The following is a 21,314-nucleotide window of genomic DNA, read 5'->3' as shown; positions in this document are numbered from 1 at the left end:
AAATGTTCTGGCAAGTATGGTGATTAAAGGTGATTAAGATAGTGGCATAACTAGATATTACTGGGCCATTACTCTGCCCCTCCCTACATTTCTGAACTAATTTCTATATACTCACCTAACCGTTTACTAAGCTCCTCTACTGACCTGCTACTCAACTCTTCTCTTATTACCTTCTCACATGCTCGCATTCAAGACTTTGCAAGGGCTGCACCCCTCCTCTGGAATTCTCTCCCATGGTCTGTCCGACTTTATCCAAACCTTTCTGCTTTCAAGAAATCTATCAAAACGCACTTATTTAGAGAAGCCTACCCTCACTCTGCTTAACTACCAAAAGCAATACCACATACAGCACTACATCTCTCACTCACTTAATTTTGATCTTGCCCACTCCCACACCTTGTGTCTTATTCCCTTCCCTTTAGATTGTAAGCTCTTTTCCATAGGGCCTTTTGTACCAGTATTGGTTGTGATGTATGAAACTCCATATGTTCTATGTATGTATTTCATGTGATGTGTGTATAAACACATTTACTTTACAGACCTACGCAATATGTTCTATGAATACACGTTAATAAATAATAATAATAATAAATACAATCAGCTGATGTTTCCCTGGAAAGATCTCACTAAAACAACAGGACTCCTTTTGTGAAAAAGAACTTAATCAAAAGAAGAGCCTGCAGTCTTTCCCCTGCCAGACCCCTTTGATACACACACAAGCCAACCCCCTCCTCATCTGCCTCACCTCAATCCCACCCTCTCCTCCTGCTGCTGCTGCTGGGGGGCTGGTCTGAGCTGGCTGCTGAGCCCCTAAGGAATGCTGGTAGAAATGTTCTCAGTTTCAGTGCAGAGAGCAAACTGGCTAAGCTCAGCTTAACTGCACGAGACTTCATTGTTATTGTCACTGACACACACACTGCACAAAGGAATTGCAATAGTTCAAGCAAGGGAAGCCAAGTCTGAATGTGGGGATGGACTTTATTACACAGTAGCTTGGAGAGGGAAATAATGCACGAGTAAAAACCTTTCATGCAAATTCAGCACAAGGGCGAAAACCTGGGACTTAAAGCATCTGGATGAGATTTGGGAGGTTTTTGCTGGCCCTAAGCAAAATCCTCAGGAACGTAGTACTGCACAGCAACCACTTGTAGGATCCTAAGGAGAGAAGAGAGAAAGGCACTGACTGGATTGTTGTATGAATAGTTTAGGGCGACCACCGAAGAAGAGACACAATTGTGAGTGTCCACTGATGGCTCCCCGTGGCTCCCACTCTGCACACTGAGCAATGGTAGGTATGGAATACCATTGTGCCACTGAATGTGACTCAAAAAATCAAACAGAACAGACCTCTGCCTGCTAGACAGCAGCTTGAAACATTTATGTGTAACCCTTTCACTGTTGGGGACAGCCCAACCTCTTACACTGTGTTGTCTAGAAAGCAATAAACTTATCAGAATTGGCTCACCCTGACACTGGTGAGTGAGAGAGGAGTACAAGTGCCTTTCATTAGCTTTTTGTTAGCATGTATATGGCTGAGTAGCTGGTAAATGTGCTGACTTCTTGCAGCTGGATAAACAGATTTGTGGCTTTCCAGATACTTGTACCTACAGTATGTGCACTTCATGCTGCTCTAGGGAAGTAGTGTTTCTCAGAATGCATCCGAAAACGTCTTTTTCTTTTTGAACATTTGTTAATTTATTATGGTGTCTTTTGCCTGAATACAAGTGTAATATAATATACCAACTATAGGATTAGTACTATTTCTTAAATATATTAAAAAGTTATTTGCATTTGTATATTTTTATTTGTAAAGCGCTCCTTGAGGGCAAAGCACTGTACAACAAAACAATAAATTAGTAGTAACAAACAAGGGGTCATTGGAATAAAAAGTAACAATAAGTGCATTATTAGAAATACAATTCACATAAATATAAAAAATATAATTACAATACAGATTAAGTGCTCAGTGTCAAGGAAACAAAAGGCTAGAGGACCCTACCCTGTAGGGCTTACAGTCTAAATGGGAGGGTAACATACAGACACAATTCAGAGGGGTATTAAGGTGCTGTGGGTTACAGTTTGTTACACTGTCCTATTTTAAGCTAAATCACTACTGATTAGTTCTGGACATACAACAATTCATGTAAACAGTGGAAGTCATTTGTTGAACTCTGTAACTGGATGTCACATTATATGAGTGTTTACACTTTTTGCTTCATATTAATATCCTTTATTTATTCTAATAATTCTACAGCTCTTTACAGAGACTGTTCATTATTTACCAGTGGAGCTTACAATTTGGGGCCCTATATGACACTCATACACTAAGGTTTATTTTTAACAGGAGCCAATAACCCAGTTGTTTTTATAATATGGGAGGAAACTTACAGGCACACAGAGAGAAAAGGAGAACAGACAACATACAGACATATTGTGTCCCAGCTGGAATCAAACCTAGGAACCTTGTGCTGTAGGTTAGCACTGCTAAGGACTGTATATACATTGGTTTATGAATAGATAGTGCTCTGCTCTGATACTAGATTGTGCTCTGCATTTTTTTTTATCTCAGACTTGTGATTAGTTTTGTGCACATATATTGAACGTGAGTATCAGTCAATTGCACTGGGTTGCACATTTATACTCTTGGGGCTTAACTAAGCTCATGTCATTATTCATATCATTATCTAGACTTATTTCACATTGGTGGATTGTGATAACATGTATTGTTCACCTTTAAATTAAATTTTAGTATAACACAGACAATGATATCCTGAGACAATTTGCAATTGGTTTTCACTTTTGATTTTTTGCAGCTTTTCAGTTATTTAGTTTTTTGTTCATCAGCTCTCCAGTTTGGCTTTTACAGTATCTGGCTGCTACAGTCTTGCTTACCTTAGTAACAAGGCAGTGGTTTAAATGATAGACATATATAAATAGGTGAGGACCTGAATAGAAAGATAATGAATAAAATGCTTTTTTTTAGCTACTGGGATCAGTGACCCTCATTTGAAACCTAGCAGTAGATGAAGAAGGCAAGTAGTTAAAGAACTATAACAATAATACATTATGAAGACCAATTGCAAAGGTGCTAGGAATAAGACATTCTAGACCATGATAAAAGATAAGTTAAAAGTGAACCACTCCTTTAACCTAGTGTTATTTTTATTTATTTTTTTAAGAATCTCTATATAATGAGCAGCATTCTTATTTATTAATTGCCAGGTATGAAAGGTAACTGGTTAAGTCAATGGTTTTGTTTTTTTTTTTGATTTTTCAATATTATTACTGAAAGGATGAACTCAGGTAACTGCTTATAAACTGTCTTTGCTGACATTGACTTTGGTGATTCATTAACAACACAGTCCATTTTGGATACCCTTCTATCAATTGTTGCACTGTTTGGAAGTTGAGGACCTAGGCCTAAACTGGAGTATTGAACCTTCACCACTCAGGCCTTTGCTGCCCTCTCACCAATTCTTGCTAATATACTTGCCCCGCTCCACCCATTTTATTTATATTTTCACAGCACCCTGTCTTTTCTGGTTCTCACAAATGGGTGGGCTGGGATATGTAACAAACGTTAGCAACTTTGTGCTAGGCTGGGTACAGGTTGGGAGAGGGCAGGTTAGGGTCAAGCATTGGTCAACAAATTGTTGACTCACACATCACTGCGTGAGAGTAACATGGCCATACACTAGACCAGTGATCCCCAACCAGTAGCTCGTGAGCAACATGTTGCTCTCCAACCCCTTGGATGTTGCTCCCAGTGGCCTCAAAGCAGGTGTTTATTTTTGAATTACAGACTTTGAGGCAAGTTTTGGTTGTATAAAAACCAGGTGCACTGCCAAACAGAGCCTTGGTGTTAGCTGACAATCCACATAGGAGCTACTTAATGGCCAATCACAGCCCTTATTTTGCACCCAGGAACATTTTTCATACTAGTGTTGCTCCCCAACTCCTTTTACTTCTGAATGTTGCTCACGGGTTCTAAAGGTTGGGGATCCCTGCACTAGACAATACTTTTGGATATATAAGAGAGCCTCCAGGCTTGGTTATTATGTGCATGTGCGTGCCATCATATGCATTAACATACTGAATAAGCTGGGACAGTTAGGGGCATATTTATTAACATAGGAGGAAAAGATCACCGGTGATGTTGCCCATAGCAACCAATTGGCAATTAGATATCAACAGTCACCTAAAAGTTACAAAACAAAAGCAAAAATCTGACAAAGGGAACGCATCAGGTCTGGACTGGAATTCAAAATAAGCCCTGGCGTTTCAAGTACACAGGGACCCAAACATTGTAAATTAATGGATTATGTTGCAAAGGTCATCTACTTTCTATAAGAGTTTTATTAGTACTGCCTTGTCATAATGAGAGCCATTTGTAATGCCAGGGCCCCACAATTGCCTTTACCTCCTGCCAATCCCCCGGTCAATCTTTGCCCTGTTTGAGCAGTATTTCACAAAAGAACAAGTCAAGAAAATCTGAGTTTACACTTAAAAGGCACATACAATTTTATTTCCATATTCCTTTCTTGTTTATACAGTGCTGTAAGCGTTATGAGCATATGATAAATATAAATAGCTCATAAATTATGCAGATTGTTTGGTATATGCCATTGATGTTGACAGTAGATTCCAGTAGAAATATTGTATGTTTAATATATGAGTTCAGCACATTGTTTAAAACAGATACTGTAGGTTTGTTAATTTTACGTCTCAGACTTGAGCTCAAAGGTGGAATTCCATAAGTGTTTTTTTTTTGATGACTGGCTGCAAAAATGCCTCAAGTAATTCTGGAGGACAGAACTTGCAAACTTCACAGCTCAGCTCCTTTTTGGAAATCTGACCCTGTATTTTCCTCTTGTAACTTTGAAACTGCTCATACATTTATACAATACTTCTGCATTTCTCTGCAGGAATCTAAGATGGCTATTTTCTATACATATTTTATAGGTGCATTTTGATGATCAGAACCACTGCTTAAAATTCCGTTTAAATACTGTAGATGGGAAGAGTAAATGCAGCATTTGGATGTAGTGAATTACAGTATATGCAATTACCTACAATCTCATAACATTTCAAAGGGCAGAGATAACCACAGCATTGGTTCCATGAGATTAATCCTCCCCCGCTTGCGGCTTTTAAGAGAGAGAAACTGCCCAGACCAACACCCATTTCCAAAGGCATTGTTCCACCATTTAAAGGGAAGGGTGTGGGGCTGCTACAACCACATGGAAGCCGAACTGAGAACTGTATTGGGCTATTGATGTGATCAGGGCAGCTTTAACTATAGGGCAAAAGGGGTATTTGCCTGGGCCCACCAATTCTTAGGTCCCACTATGGTTGTATTAAATTAGCTTTCCCCACCTGTTCACCAGTCTTGTACGTCTAGTGACATCTCTCTCTTATCTTCCCTTCAATTGCATTGAGTAATGAACAGCCCCGCTGCAACCACACTGGTTACTTTCATATGGAAGCGTGATTGACACACATCAAGCCAACTAACAGATTCTCAATACTACTATATATTAATGTGTATACTTGCATTTTCTTTACTTGGTGTGAACAGAGAGGTTGCTGCATTACCAACAAATGGAAGTCAAGCCCAGCATCTATAGCTCTTCCTAACCTGTCCAGCCATTCATTCACTTAGCAGTGCCTCCTCCTCTTGTATCTGGGGCAAGGGGGCTGTGGCATGGGCCTGCATCCTTGTCTGAATTTTTAATCACCTCACTGCCCAAAAAAGCCTTCAGACCAAAGGCAAAAAATGGTCAGATTCAGTAACTTGTCAGTGTCTGCAGCTGCAGAAAAACCCACACCCAGCATTAAGTCATTGTATTTGTGAAATTATATGATGCTTCTCATATCGCTGCAAAGGAGGGTGGGTCAGTTATAAATACTGGGTGTGTATAACTGCACATTTTATGGGAAATGGTGCCAGTTGTTTCTACAGGGTGAAGGGGGCTCACCAAGGCCTTAGATTGGCCCTGGATGTGATGCTCTTTGAATAGGTGTCCCCAGGCCTCTGTTATGATCTTATCATTGGAGCAAGGTAGTTGATATGGGCTAAGATGCACTTGTTTGGTGACTATGCCAAAAGAGCGCATATATCTCTGTGTGGCCAGATTCTATCTACTGCAACAGCTGTTTAAATATTGAGCATTTGTTATCCTCTGCTATTTATGAAGTATTTTGCCTTAAAGCAAAATAATAGCTAGGAATTAGTCTTTTTGAAGTCAGAAATCCATGAGAGTGTCTCAACATGTTTCTTCGTGCAACATACACTTGAATTTCAACAACTGTAATATTGTAGGAACAATATAACTGTAGGAGACTAAAAGTTTACAATAATAATATACTTGAAACCAGGTCTTGAAGAAATATTCTAACATGATTACAGTCAATAATTTATAAAACAATGCAAAGAATTGAGAGTGACTATACTGTGAAAGCATTCATTGCTCTGTAACCACAGGTTACTGGATAGTTTTCCAACTGCTATGTTATTTGACTTAGAAACTTGCCAAGAAAGAATAAATAGTTCCTTGGACTGACATGATTAATTGTAATGCAATACATTTCTTTCTCTTGTAGGCTTTGAGATTATGCCTGAGGATACGCCTGAAGAGAAGGCCTGTATTGGGGATCTGCTTCTTGTTCACCTTAGCTCTACTGTTAAATAATAATTCTTCCATATTCCCAGCTGAAGGCAATGTTAAGCAGAATATTGAACACAGGAAAGTTGTACGGCAGAAACGGCAATGGGATGACACTAAGATCAAACTGCTTAGTCTGCTTCAAAACTCTGACCACAGAAGTTGGGATTCTGATGTTCCAAGTTACAGACAAGAACTGCAGCCCTTCATTAAGTTCAGCCATGATTGCAAAGAGAAGAGAAGTTTAGGTCACATTGGTGACCAACCACACTGGAAAAGTAATCCTCATGTTACCAAAGAGAAGGGCGAAGTGACTAGGCAACTTTTACATGGTTTGGATATACCCACAGATATTAAGCCTAAGAACATTATTTTAGTCACCCAAAGAAATAAAATTGAACAACAATTCCCTAATTTGACTGTATATGCTGTCCAGATGTTTGATGATATGAAGCCAAAAGATGCCATTCCCCCCAAACCCTCTATAATCAGAAAGAATCCACCGCAAAATGGTCTTGGTAAAGTACAATCAGTGGTCACAGGCTACTCTGCACAAACACGTGATAGTGTTCCATTGAATAGGACAACAGTCATTGCAAGACCAAACAAAAAAGTCTCTGTTTTGAAAGGGAACAATGACAGTGGCAGTTTGAGCTACTCCCAGAATTTTTTAAGGAATAATAAAAAAAGGTTTGATTTACATTGCTTAAAATTTCAACCAATAGAAAACCAAGAATACCAAGGCAAGACAAGTTTAGGATTAAATGAAGAAGCACTGCCATGGTTTACATCAGATGATCTGAAAAAAATGAGGCTATTGTCAGAGGGTGAGATTATTGCAAAATCTCGAATTCCTGCACATGGACAAGTTTTGCAGGTGGGTTTATGTCCAAACCCTCTTGTTGGGAATTGTCACCAAAAGAAGATTTGTTCAAAAGGACTGTGTGGATTAATAAAGCGCCCTACTGATTTATATGAAGTTCTGGCTTTTCACCTTGACAGGATTTTAGGGTTAAATAGGAGCATGCCAGCAGTGGCCCGCAAGTTTACAAGCAACTTACTACCTTACAAGTACACCAATGGTGCCGCAAGGCCAATCGTATGGTGGGCTCCAGATATTAAGCACTTAAATGACACGAACAATGACCAAAACTCTCATGCACTGGATTGGATACAATACCAGCAGATGCTGAAGCACAGGTGTGGCATGAGGGACTCTTCAGCGAATATTAATAGACCTCCTTGTCTGGGAATCAAACATACAGAGTGGGCCAAACTGGCTATTTTCGATTTTCTCCTGCAGGTAGATTCTGTTTTATAAGAGTATATTGATTTAACAATATACTTTCCTACAATTAATTTGTTCCTGGTAAAATTTAATGTCAATCATTAGCACAAGGGGGTTTCAGATTGTTCTAATAGACACTGACATAAACGAGTTAACGGTTAATAGATGAAAGACCTATATGAATTATAAATATACACATATATTTATATCACTGATCACAAAAACTATAAATATGAAATAAACAGTATTTAGAAAAAAAAAAATAATATAATAATTATAATTTATATAATATAATAATTATAACTATATTAGAATAATTATTTGCAAATAATAATAATAATAATAATAATATAATACCTACAAATTAAATGTATTTATAATATTTCCATTTGACCATTCTATTTTAATCACTTTCCTGCAGCATCTGGACAGGCACGTGTTCCCTGCTCCCTGATAAACTCTTATACTATTATTTCTTATGTCACTGCAAAAGAGCAGATATCCTCTCTTTGGTGGGCTTCTAGCATTAAAAACATTGCTTCCCGAGAGGACTAAAATTGTTTATGGTGCACCTTTGCATTACATTTCTGTGTTTGTTAGATTACAGTACATATGTGAGAGAATGGTTTAAGTTAAGCGAAACTGAGTGTGGTAACACTCCTATGGAAGGTTTATGTCCCATTGAAACACTTCACTGCAGCCGGGGGACAGACATTTTTCCTAAAGTCCAGTGAAAAAGATTACAATTCACCATTATCCAATGGATATGCTAACCGTTATCTAGGTGTACATTCGATTTTGCATTGACTACCTTGGATTTGAGCTATGAGATAGTTGGCTGTTTTTGTATATCTACCATGAAACTTCTGGCTGCAACTTCTTGCCTAAAAGAAGAGGAAGAAGTCACAGGGGATTGCTTTCCTTTCATAAAATGTTGGCACTCTTGATCAGGTGGGCCAAACATAATTACAAATGAATGAGGTTGCACCAACAAGATGTATGTCTACCAGCTCTACACCAGTCACCTTAATGTTACCTAACAAAGAGATTACTGTTTTGGAATTTCCAATGGTACTCTGTTATGAGTGAGGTCATAAGGCTCTCATAAGGCTAATGACAATATCATTGCATGTATTGCCTAGCTAACGATATCAATGGGTGACTCTCACTACTATTTGTCAGACATAACTTTTGTACGATTGCAGTCACAGCAGGAACATTGCCTGATTTGTTCTTTTACTTCTGAATATCTATCTGAATGGTTAGTGGCAGGTTGGAAGATTGCAACATACTATCCTTCATCGGATACAAGGCTAAAATTTGCACGTCTATGGCCAGCTTAATGCATGGCTTCGGCGAGAATATGCAGCTTATGAAATGCATCTTAAAAATGGTGAGGTAATGCAACCATTTTAAGGTTAAGAAATAGAGAAGCAACATGAGGAGGCAGATTTATCAAGGGTTGAATGTAAATCGAATTTGACCATATTCGGTTGAAGTAAAATCGTTCGATTGTACGATGAAATCCTTTGAATCGAACGATTTTACTTTGGCTTCTAAAAACTTAGCCAAATGTTGGCTATAGGTTCTAGGAGGTCCCCATAGGCTAACATAGCAATTCGGCAGGTTTAAGGTGGTCGAAGTGTCGAAGTTGAACTTTTTTAAAGAGACAGTATTTTCGAAGTCAAACTTTTTTACTTCGAATCGAAGACAAATTTAGGCCTATTCGATGGTCGAAGTACCCAAAAATTAGTTAGACATTCGAAGTTTTTAAATTCGAAAATTCAGTTCGACCCTTAGTAAATGTGCCCCGAGGTGCGGACAATCATCCTGTAATAAGAAAATCTGATTTAGAGAAGATATTCTGATTAGAGCTAACCCAAACAAGCATGGAAAGCAATGACTTCAGCATTAACTTATAGTGACCTCAACAAAGATGATTTAATAAATGATTGCCTGCAGTTTGCAAGAGAAAACGAACATAAGAGCACCAATGGAACATCAATAAATGGAGGCAGAGACGGTTCTGATAGTAGAAGTGCTGGGTGGATGAAGGAAGCAGTGTAATAAGTATTTAGACCAGGGGTACCCAAAAGGTACATTGTGATCTACCAGTAGACCTTTAGCTGGTGATGAGTAGATCTCAAGACACTGTAAACAAACAGCTTGACTGAATTATTTTCATTAAGATATTTATTACAGTTTATTTATTAAAGTTACATAATAAATAGTTGTTACTTAAAACTCGCAATGGAACAGAATGCTAACAATGTTTTTATGGATGTAGATCATAATGAGACAACATCCCTAAAAGTAGACCCCTCATTAGTAAAGTATGGGCACTCCTGATTTAGTGGCTTCTGTTACATCAGAATACAGGAGGAAGAGAAGAGGAACACCATGTGAAATGGCAGCAGTGAATGGTAGAAAGCAGAAACAGTGACAACTGTGAAAACTAGGACTGTCACAAGAACAGTGAGGTGGCAGGTGATTTCTCAGGAAACAAGCAGCACAGAGGGAAGGATCCCACAACTGTCAAGATATCTCATGATGTTGAATGAATAAAGGGGTCCCTTTAATTTGTGGACCCCTAGATTTGATGATTGGTAGAAGGTTATGGTACTATTATTCTACTACTTTCTAAGGAGGTTTACCAAAGAAAATGGAAAGTCCAAAATTTGACATTAATGTCTGTTCTGGATGTGTCCTTTATTTCAAATTATAGCTGGTGTGCCATGTCACATTGATGGGGTGATGTGCATGCTAGCGAATCCCACTGATTCATTCATTTGAATGTTAGCAAAGGTCCATAAAAGGCTTGCCAGAGGTTCTATTCGAAAACCCAGTTACATTTTTATACGAGTTACAAAAAGTTACAAGCTATTGCGATTTACAGGTGGAATTATTGCAGTTTGTCCCAATATTGCTAGAAATTTTCACTGAACACAGGCTTTGTGTACCAGCTGGTCAGAAACCTGGCAACTTTCCTAAACCATCAGACTTTATTTGCATCTCTGCTACTCTTTCAACACAGAACCTTGAAGAGAATCAAATAGCGTTGGCCTGATCCTTGCTTGCTGCTCTGCACTTTTCAGCCTGAGAAATCAAAGAATCATTTTATTCAAATGCCTCATTCCATAAAAGTAGAGTAGTCTTGACACAAGCCAGCCTTCCAGGAAAGGAAATGAGGAAGAGTGAGGATTCTTTCTTTGCTTAATTACAAGTGTGTTGTTGGGAGAGAAAGCACGTTGCTTTTTGCTAAACCGCTTAAACCTGAATTTTGATATCTGCATCTACAGTTTTTTGCTTATTATTACTAGCTGTTTTAATCTGCAGTATTTGTGTATGTTACTGTATATTGCAACCCTGTAATCATGTTCAATAAAAATTCCCCCAGGCCCAAGCCACAGGTCATATTTATGTCAGGTAACTATGTCAAGGCACAGCATTTAATACAAATAGACATTTGGAATAGGTGATCAAAATTAGAATTTGCAACCGGTCCCTGGGACCAAAGTGGGGCAATGCAAATAACATATTTCGCCACAGATTTAAGCATTTCAGAATTTTAAGAGTACAAGTCAGCGTGTAATCTGAAATGGGCATAACCAAGTAGTTCCATGGCTAGAAGATGGGGTTGCTTTGCTCCACAGATAACACCTTAACTTTAAAGTTCATATTATTAAGTCACAGATGTGGCTTATTTTGGGAGCAGGCTCTTCTATATAGTCAATAGAAACTACCACTCCAGACCCACCCTCTGCCTAGTATCCCCTCTTATGCAGTGCTGTGACACAACTCACCGGGTGCTCAGCATCCCAGCAGTAATTGCACTCCTCTCGAGCATAAACCAGGCGGCACTCTGGTTAAAAAGGCAGCAGTTTATTGCAAAAGGCTGTTTTACTCAACCAGGTCTAACCATGCATAAATCAGACCTGGTTGTATAGCTGCCTGTTGCCTTTTTAACAGGAGTGCCGCCTGGTTTGTGCTTGAGAGGAGGGCTTTCCTATATACACCTATGCACTAAACACTTTGACTGGGAGCTTGAAAAGACAGGGGAAATTCTGCATACATTGACCTTAATTAGTAGCACTATGTCATAAATAAAGAAATATATAAGAAATCAAAACATTAATGTACATGCTTATCCACAATTTTAGGATTTGGCTGAATGCCACCACAACAGATTCAGCCAAATCCCAAACTGAATCCAGACACTATTTTTTATATACAAAATAGATCACTAAAAAAATTAAATCACCTTTAGTTATCCAGTGGCCTAAAAATACATGAGATTTATGGTTTGTATTCAGTTCTGTCATGCACTTAGGATTCCTTTGAATCCTGCTGGGAATCAGACAAAATGAATCTAGGATTAACGGCTTTTTACTAATAGCAGAATCCAGTAAAGGCTTATTATGCACAGTGGCTCTATTAATAAGTGAAATAAAATATGAAACCTACAGTAAAGATCGAACCTAAAGTAAACCTACAGATTGAAAGCAAACATGGTCATGGCCGGCCCTTAAAAACAGGCCAGGCCAAGGTATTTGGCACCCAAGGGAAGTGCTGCAATTGACACCCCCCTTTATGGGTTGTGGAAGCACTCTTAAGGCTAAATTAAGGAAGTGCTACTTACAATGTACTTCCCTGGGCCCCAGCCTCATAAGTAATTCAGTATAAATGCAAGTGTATGTGTTTACAGACAGGGTTTTTAGTTACAAAGTTATGATCATAAAGTTGACAAGCCACGTCAAGGTAAACCACATACGGCAGTCCCTAACTTGTACCTCTGGTCATAGAAGTATAAAGGATCTTGTGCCTCTCTGCATAGTAGCATTAATTGAAGTAAATGTCTGCTGAGTTTTGGTTTCAATCTGAAGGCTAAATCCTTCCCCCGCCGCCACTACCTTGCGGCTTTTAAGAGGGAGTAATTGCCCAAACCAACGTCCATTTTTTTAAAACAATGTAATGACATTCAATTGCATTGTAAGTAGCACTTCCACTATACTTAAATATACTTTAATTTAGCCTTAAGAGTGCTTCCACAATCCCCGAATTTTGTATATGCTTCAACTGCAAACAAGTTAATTAAAGACATTTATTTAGTGGTGTGTGGAGAGGAAAAAACACAACCTGGGTTTAATTAAGTAAATGTAAAGTTAAAGTGATACTGACACTAAAATATTACTCTTCAAAATATGAATGTACATTATTGTACATAAGGGAAAAACAAAAACTTTTATAGAACAAAATATCTAATGCATTACGTGTTTGTGTTATATGGGCACTTAATTACTAAATCAGAGCATGTTAAAACATTTTTATTTCAAAGAAGTGTTTTCTCCCCTTATTTTCCAAAGTGTTTAGCACTTCCGCAATTTTTAGAGGTGTGATAGGGGACTAGCACCCAGATTGCATATTTTGTTTAACAGAGGCAGCTTTTAAAGAAATACAGGTATATACATATGCAATGAATATCATTTGTAAGCTGCATGTTAATTAATCTTGTAATATTTTATATTAGTCTTGGTTGGTTCCCCTCTGTTCTTGTTTCAGGAAAGAGTGATGTATTTGTTGTATTCACAGCCTGGGTAGCCAAACCTTACAGCTGTGAAGTATCTCTTCCAGAACATAAATCTTACTGCTGCCATGGCACTTATTCAAGCACAGAAAAGAGACTGGGTATAAACTGGCACCAAAATGTACTGCCACTTGATGCCAGTTTATGAAGCAAACATTATGTCATTTTCCATAGTTCCATCTTAGTGGTAAAAGTCTCTGAACACACAAATAAAATAATTTCAATTTATATAAAGTCTTTGTTGTCTATGAGCACATTAAATAGTTGAGTTGAAAATGTATTCTGCCTATTCTATTCCCACAAGTGCTCTGAAAAAAACAGGCATGTTTATTGCAAGAGTTAGCAGGAAAACTAGATGTCTTGATTAAAACAGAAGGAAAAAAAAATTTTTCAGCACAAGCTCCTATTCATTGAACTCCTATACTGTACCTTCAAGAATTGATACATATTTATCTTACATATTTCAAATCATTTAAATGTATTCAAGGGCAACTTACATTTGCTGCAGTAGTAGCTGTAAAGCTGTGAGTCATAATTTAGAAGTAGTCATGTATTCTGCTTGTTCTCATATAGCATAACAAGGTATATGGTCATGTCTATGATTTCAGACGTCAAGTATTCATAAAGTTGTCTATTTACAGGTCCAGGATCGACTAGACCGATACTGCTGTGGCTTTAACCCCGACCCATCGGAGCCATGTGTGGAGGAACTGTTACATGACAAATGCCGTAATGCAAAAGGACTTGTTTTAGTGCATATCTTGGTAAGTATGTAGATGTAATGTACATGTGAATCTGTCACATATTTGTTTTTCAGCCTACAAATTTACTTTGAGAAAGAATTTACATGTTTGAAGGAATAGGAAAAAACCCCAGACCCTAGGACAAGGCACTTTTATGTACAGTATATGAATAAAATACCTATAATGCTGGGATTTTTCTCCAGGGCTGGAAGTGGTAGTATACTGCTACCTGCAACTACTTTTACTCAGCTGATGAGGCTTTGGGGAAAGCAAAACTAGTATCCTACGGCAGAAGGCTGGCAGTACAAGAGTTAAAGAGGAATGCTGTGTAATTAATCAAAACCAAATGCCAAATCAGCTAGATACAGGATGAAAGGACAAAGCACAACCAGAATAAGGCTAAAGCCATAAGCACTACAAATGAAAATGGCAAAGTATCAATAAGAGTGCAGACTGTAAGGAGGTCATGTGATGCCAAGTGAACCAAGTGCAGTTAGTCAGTGCAAATAGCAGTGCACACACAAAGGCAAGGCATAATGATCATCTGCATTTATGGATATATATGTTATCATATATTTTAAACTCAAATTGTCATTGCCAGTTATCTGTTCCATCATAATACAGGTATGGGACCTGTTATCCAGAATGCTCAGGACCTGGGGTTTTTTTTATTTGGATCTTTATACCCTAAGTCTACTAGAAAATCATGTAAGCATTAAATAAACCCAATAAGCAGGTTTTGCCTCCAATAAGGATTAATAATATCTTAGTTTGGATTGAGTACAAGGTACTGTTTTATTCTTACAGAGAAAAAAGAAAACCTATAGTATGATCATTTTTAAAAAATTGGATTATTTGGATAAATGAAGTCATAGGAGATGGCCTTTCCGTAATTCTGAGTTTTCTGGATAACGGGCTTCTGGATAACAGATATTTTACCTGTAGTTTATTCAGGAATTGGGTGCTTTAACCATTGGAAAGGAGGAACACATAATAGCTTATGTGCCGGAAACACTGCAAGATGAGAAGAGGGAAAATGGGAACAGTGTTTCTCGTCTTTTGTGTGCGTGGAAATTTGATTAATAAGTGGAGTAAAATTCTGTTAAATAGACTGTAAATCATAAATACCTCCACTGAACATTCAGTCATGCTCTCTGTATTCCCGTCCAGTCAAGTTGAACCATTACTTGCCTCAGCTCAAGCACAAAAACCCCCAAATGTGAATGTTTCATGGTATTGTTCTACAGTGGCTTGTAGATAGCTCCTCAAGGCAAACTAAACAGCAGCCACTATTTACAAGGATGAATACAAGCATGCAGATGGATATATTAGGCAAAATACATTTCCCTGATTTTCCTGGATTTTACACCATTTTTTTGTGGTCCTCTGAAAAATGTAAAATATGGGTTCTACTGTAATGGAAAACAAAGCATATTTTACAGTGCTTTTGGACTGAGATGACCATTGTTTCCCCATAGGTGCGTCAGAGTAACCCGTCACGCTTAGTTTACATTGACAACGCAGGACGACCCCATCACCCTGACGACAACCTTAACTTTAGGCTTCTGCAAGGGATAGATGTGTGAGTCTGAATGTTTATAGTATATTTTCATAAGTGGGTTATTGTCCTTGGTATGTATTAGATAACTGCCTCTTAAACTGGTAGCTGTGCTTCACAGAAAACTTTTGGGCTGTGCCTTGACAAACCTATAGTATGATCAATTGCATTTTGGCTCTATTCTCAAAATTACTTGGAAATCACTTAATAATTGTAAATGTGTAACTCATTGAGCCCAAGTGTCTGGTCAAAATCTTTTGTGACATCAGTTATTTGTTTAAGACAAATACACTCGACAGGTATCAGACATATCCAATGCCTTTCCTGGTCCAATTAAAGAAGGTATAGATGCTGGCTAGACGGATCTGTTCTGTCACTTCTCTATTTTCCTTTTATTTCCTTTAGTTTAAGCTTTCTTTCCTTTCCATTTATGAGCGTCAGGTGATGACGAGTGTTTTGTGACATCAAAATCTGTACATATGATGTTAATATGTATTTGTGTGGCGCCCCATTGGGGAACAGGTCTGGGCCGGCGGTGGTCCTCCGGGTTTTTTCCAGGTGTCCCGCTGGCCCAGTCCGACACTTTATACTTACCGGGTTCCTCCAGCGAGCACCACAGAGTGATCCTCTTCCGCCTTCTTCTTTCTTCAAAGTTCCCGGGGAAGACGCATGCGCAGTAGAACGAAATAGCTGACTTTTTAGTTAAAGTTTGGCTTCTCGATCTACTTCATATGCGCAGCCGCAAGAAGAAAGAAGAAGCCGCAAGAGGATCAATTTGTGGTGCTCGCTGAAGAACCCCGGCCAGTGCAGTTTTCTGCTGATAGGAGCACCGGCCTGGGGTTTCAAGTAAGTATATACATTTACTTGGGGGTGCATAACATTTGGCACCCCCAAGTGGAAGAAGACTTTCCTTCTCCTTTAATTAGAAGCAATTTCCCTGTTAATTAATAAGCTCTTATTTCTTCTTCTGTTGCTAATTAGGTTTCCTAGTTCAGCCGTGCAAGTGCTGGAATCGGGCTGTTTACAGAACATGCTGCTAAAGTCACTGCAGTTTGACCATGTGTTTTGGGAAAGCCAAGGGGGCTTGGATGGCCTGAAGAAATTAACTGAAACCATTAATCGAAGAGGAAAGATCCTGCTGAAGTACATAGAAGAGCACAAGTTAACTCTTTTCCCCCAGTAACTGTTACTTTTCTGCAAGATGACAGGATGGAATCAGTTAAATGAAAAACAATGCAGAAAGAGGCATTTTGCTTCTAATAATATTACCAATAGTTTCCATGAATATGAATAGAATATGGCAGGATGCCGAGGCACAAATGGAACTCTAGAGGCAGAGAGAAGTACAGGTTTGTTTTAAGACCTGCAAATCCCATGCTTTCTGTCATTCATTCTTTAACTGCAGCACTGATTATATATGTATTCTCTTCTCACTGCTCATTTGGATATACTTTTTTTTTAAACACAAGGGAAATCTTTTTTGTGATAACAAGCATGACATAGAGCTTTCTTTTGTTCTCACAACAGCAAACCTTCTGGGTGTTAATGCTACTACAGATCTGTGTGGTACCAATGCAATCTTTATAGATTTATTTTGTATTTCCAGCGGACCAGACTTTTTCATTTGTGGCGTGACAGGTTCTTATATAGGCACATTCTAGGGGCACGTTTATCAAGGGTTGAATTTAGAATTCATGTGAGTTTTTTTTTAAACAAACTTTATTAAAGAAAAAAAATCAAATATCTAAAACTCGGACTAATTTTAGCGACCTGAAAACTCAAATCAAATTAGATTAGAATTCAACCAAATTATTGAGGTTTTTCTCCGAAAAAAACTTGAATCAGGAAGGCTACAAGCATCTCCAAAATGCTCAGTGGACCTCTCCCATTGACTTATAGAGTAATTTGGCAGGTTTTAGGTGGTGAATAGTGAAATTCGAATGCTTAAAGGCTCGAAAATCGATTTAGATTTTTTTAAAAACTCGAATTGCGTTTGGATCATTCCCTAGTCGAATTTGACAGTTTTGACCATAAAAATTTAGAAAATTCAGATTTTCAATTTGACCCTTAATAAATCTGCCCCCTAAATGTAAACGGCAACTTTCATGATGTAGGACAATGGGAGTTGTAGTTCATATATGTTTGGTTAAACATATATATAGTTAACATATACTTTTAATCTCAAATCCAAAGTAAAACCTGAACAAAAATGACCCTGACCCTTTACAATATTGCACAGAGCTGTTCTGATATATACTGTAGCAAATTACAAGTACATTAGAGGACATTATAGACAAATGGCAGGGGACCTTTTTACCCATAAAGTGGATCACCGTACCAGAGGCCACCCCTTTAGACTAGAAGAAAAGAACTTTCATTTGAAGCAACGTAGGGGGTTCTTCACAGTCAAGACAGTGAGGTTGTGGAATGCACTGCCGGGTGATGTTGTGATGGCTGATTCAGTTAATGCCTTGATGATTTTTTGGACAGACATAATATCAAAGGCTATTGTGATACTAATGGGCAAATTCACTAAGATTCGAAGTTGCGCCAGGCGCAACTTCGCCGCACTTCGCCGCACTTCGCCAGGCGTATTTTCGCCAGCGCTCCGCAAATTCACTAAAATCCGAAGTTGCGCACAGGGGTAGTGTAAGTTTGCGAAGTTGCGCTAGCGTTAATTCGTCAAGCAAAAAGAAGTTTCGCTAGCGATGGTTCATTTGCATACGGCGCCAAATTCAAATTTCAATGGAGGAATACGTATCAGCACTACAAATGGCTAGAAAACCTTCAAAACATCAAATAAAAATTTTATTTTGCCCTACACATGTGCCCACTGTCTAGAGGAGGGGAGCCCCAAAAAACTTTTCGATCTTTTTCAGGCTATCACCCATAATGTAGAAAACACGCCAGCGTTTTTTGGGACTTAGAAAAAATTTTGACTTTTTTTGAAGCAATCCCTATCTACTCTATTGCGCTTCGCCTGGTCTGAGGTGGCGAAGGAAGTCTAGCGTAAAAGGTAGCGTTCAGTACACTGCAAGCGTTAGTGAATTTGCGTAGTTACGTCGCTAGCGAAAATTCGCCAGGCGTAAGGGTGCGAAGTAACACTACCGAAACTACGCCAGCGTTCGTTAGTGAATTTGCGCATTAACAAAAATGCCAAACGCTAGCGAATTAACGCTAGCGTTCGGCGCTTCGTCGCTTAGTGAATTTGCCCCTAAGCTCTATAGTTAGTGTAGGTATGGGTATATAGAATTTAATTAAAAGTAGGGAGGGGTGTATGTATGGATGCTGGGTTTTCATTTGGAGGGGTTGAACTTGATGGACTTTGTCTTTTTTCAACCCAATTTAACTATGTAACTATGTAACTATGTAAATTGCTGCTAGAAAAGATATTAGGATGCTCTGTCTGCATTTTACTTCTGCTGAAAAGGCAAACCAGGCTTTGTTTTCTTTTCTGTCAGAAGTGTTGAATTATGTTAGCTCATGACATCCCCAAAATGATGGAGATAATCATGGACCACTTCAGTTGCATAGTGCTCTTATATATTGGGAATTGTATAAAAGCCATATGTACTGCGACAGACATCTTTTAAAGGAGAACGAAAGGATTTGTGCACTGGTGGTGCCAAATGTTAGGCACCCCCAAGTGATTGTATTGACTTACCTGAAACCCAGGCTGGTGCTCCTATCAGCAGAAAACTGCACCGGCCCGGGGTTATACCAGTGAGCACCACCGGATAAGTCAATACAATTACTTGGGGGTGCCTAACATTTGGCACCCCCAAATGCACAAATCCTTTGCTTCTCCTTTAAGGTTTTAACTGAGCTTCGGATTATCAACTGCGTTCCCCTTGAATACTATTAAAGTATATAGCCGGCATCCATTAACACATGAAGGCTTATGTTTCATAGTGGATGGGGGCAGATGCTTCCAGATCCTATATGAGTATTTCTTTGAGTTTGTAGACGGTCCATGTTTTCTTCAGTGTCCTCTTCTAGTAAGAGTGGTGATTCCAAGAGAGCAGTGCATAATTCTCATGTCTGGGAGTGTGGTATGATCACTATTTGCTTTTCCCACTGAAAATGCTGTTTGTGATAACATATCTGTACAACTTAGCAGGATTTATACTTATAGCTGAACTTATTATGCTTAGCTTTTTTTAAGGTCACCTGAAGCTTTGCCTTATAGTCGGGGGGGGGGGGGGGGTGTACTAGCCAACACTTGTTTAACCTTTTTTATCTCTTTGTATTGCAAAAAAAACAAGAAAAATAAAGGTATCATTTATCCTCAAACCACTAACATGATAATGTTCTTGACTGTAAAATGTTTGATTTGTAAAATAAAGACTACAATGCGCAGCACCCTGTTTCCAGACTCTGTGAGTGTGATTATAGGAGATGGAGCAGACCAGGGCTTACACTGTATCCAACCCCCTCAATGCAAATATTCCCTTTTATACTGTGCTCTTGTATTTGTGCCAGTTATAAAACAGCAATTATAACTCCTGTACACACTGGTGGAGCAAAGAGAAAATGAAGAACGCTCACACATTATTCTGCACTTTTTTATGCATATTATTCTGCATTTTTTTTATGCACACACACAAATGCAGTTTGTACAGGAAACTTTAGTTTTGAACACGCTGCCTAGAAAAAATTAAAGGGAACATTGGCCCCTGCTTGATTTCAAATGTTTCAAATGCTAATCGGTTGCTATAAGTTATTGGATCTTTTTCAGAATTAGTGAACTTTATTTCATTACTTCATTCATTTTTAGCTGAAAAGGTGTTTATTTTATATTTTTAAAACCACACCACCTATTTTTATATCTTTTTGCTTTTTTAAATGATTTTCTTGTTTTGCACTCAGCACAGGTGCATCCATTCAACCTCCTGTTCCAAATCCAATGAAAGAATGCATATTGATACAGGGGAAACCTAGAGATACTACAATCTTCAAGCTGCCAGCAATTTCAGTATTCCTATAGCGGCCTGTTTCAATATTTGCAGAAGACTTTATCACTGACCCTGGCAGCCAAATGTTAGGCGATCTAATACCTTTATAAAAGCATCCAGTCTGCAGCCTTGTAGAGTTCCCTGTATAACTCAGCCTGTGGCCTTATGTTTTTATATACTCATAGAACTGCTTAGTGACTTCTAATATCCTTATATTTTAAAATAGGAGGTACTGTACATACAAATGAAACATTTGAACTTATATTGAACAGAATGAAATAATGTTTTTCAGGGTTGTGGAAATGCCAGGGCCTCTATTCATTGTACCATTTTTAACCCCCCTGATGACTGCTCACACAATTTAAAACTAGTAACAAAAATGCAGCTTAATCCATTTTACGTTTCCTTTCATGTCTGGGTAGTGACCTGAACAACAGCAAAGTTTCAAACCACTTTGGCCTTTGCTCCAGCTACTTGAGAAAAGACCTAAGAGGCCTGAGATGTCATTGGTCACAGCCCCT

General features: G+C 38.5%; 1 protein-coding gene across 2 annotated transcripts; it reads left to right on the top strand.

Moving 5' to 3' along the window:
- The first annotated feature begins 801 nt into the window (after positions 1–801).
- On the top strand, positions 802–18,209 carry gask1a.S (golgi associated kinase 1A S homeolog). Of its 2 annotated transcripts, XM_018269316.2 has the most exons (5): positions 802–1,288; positions 6,604–7,968; positions 14,179–14,301; positions 15,759–15,862; positions 16,820–18,209. In XM_018269316.2, the coding sequence occupies exons 1-5, from the start codon at positions 1,286–1,288 to the stop codon at positions 17,019–17,021; spliced, it is 1,797 nt and encodes a 598-aa protein (XP_018124805.1). In that variant the 5' UTR covers positions 802–1,285; the 3' UTR covers positions 17,022–18,209. The 2 variants fall into 2 exon arrangements, with proteins under 2 accessions (XP_018124805.1, XP_018124806.1); XM_018269317.2 differs by lacking the exon at positions 15,759–15,862 and having other exon boundaries at positions 803–1,288; positions 16,820–16,949.
- Positions 18,210–21,314: the final 3,105 nt, after the last annotated feature.

This window comes from Xenopus laevis, chromosome 6S, assembly GCF_017654675.1.
Source record: "Xenopus laevis strain J_2021 chromosome 6S, Xenopus_laevis_v10.1, whole genome shotgun sequence".
Taxonomy (NCBI): Eukaryota; Metazoa; Chordata; class Amphibia; order Anura; family Pipidae; genus Xenopus; species Xenopus laevis.
Note: the sequence above shows the minus strand (reverse complement) of the source record. Positions and strands in the feature narration are given on the sequence as shown.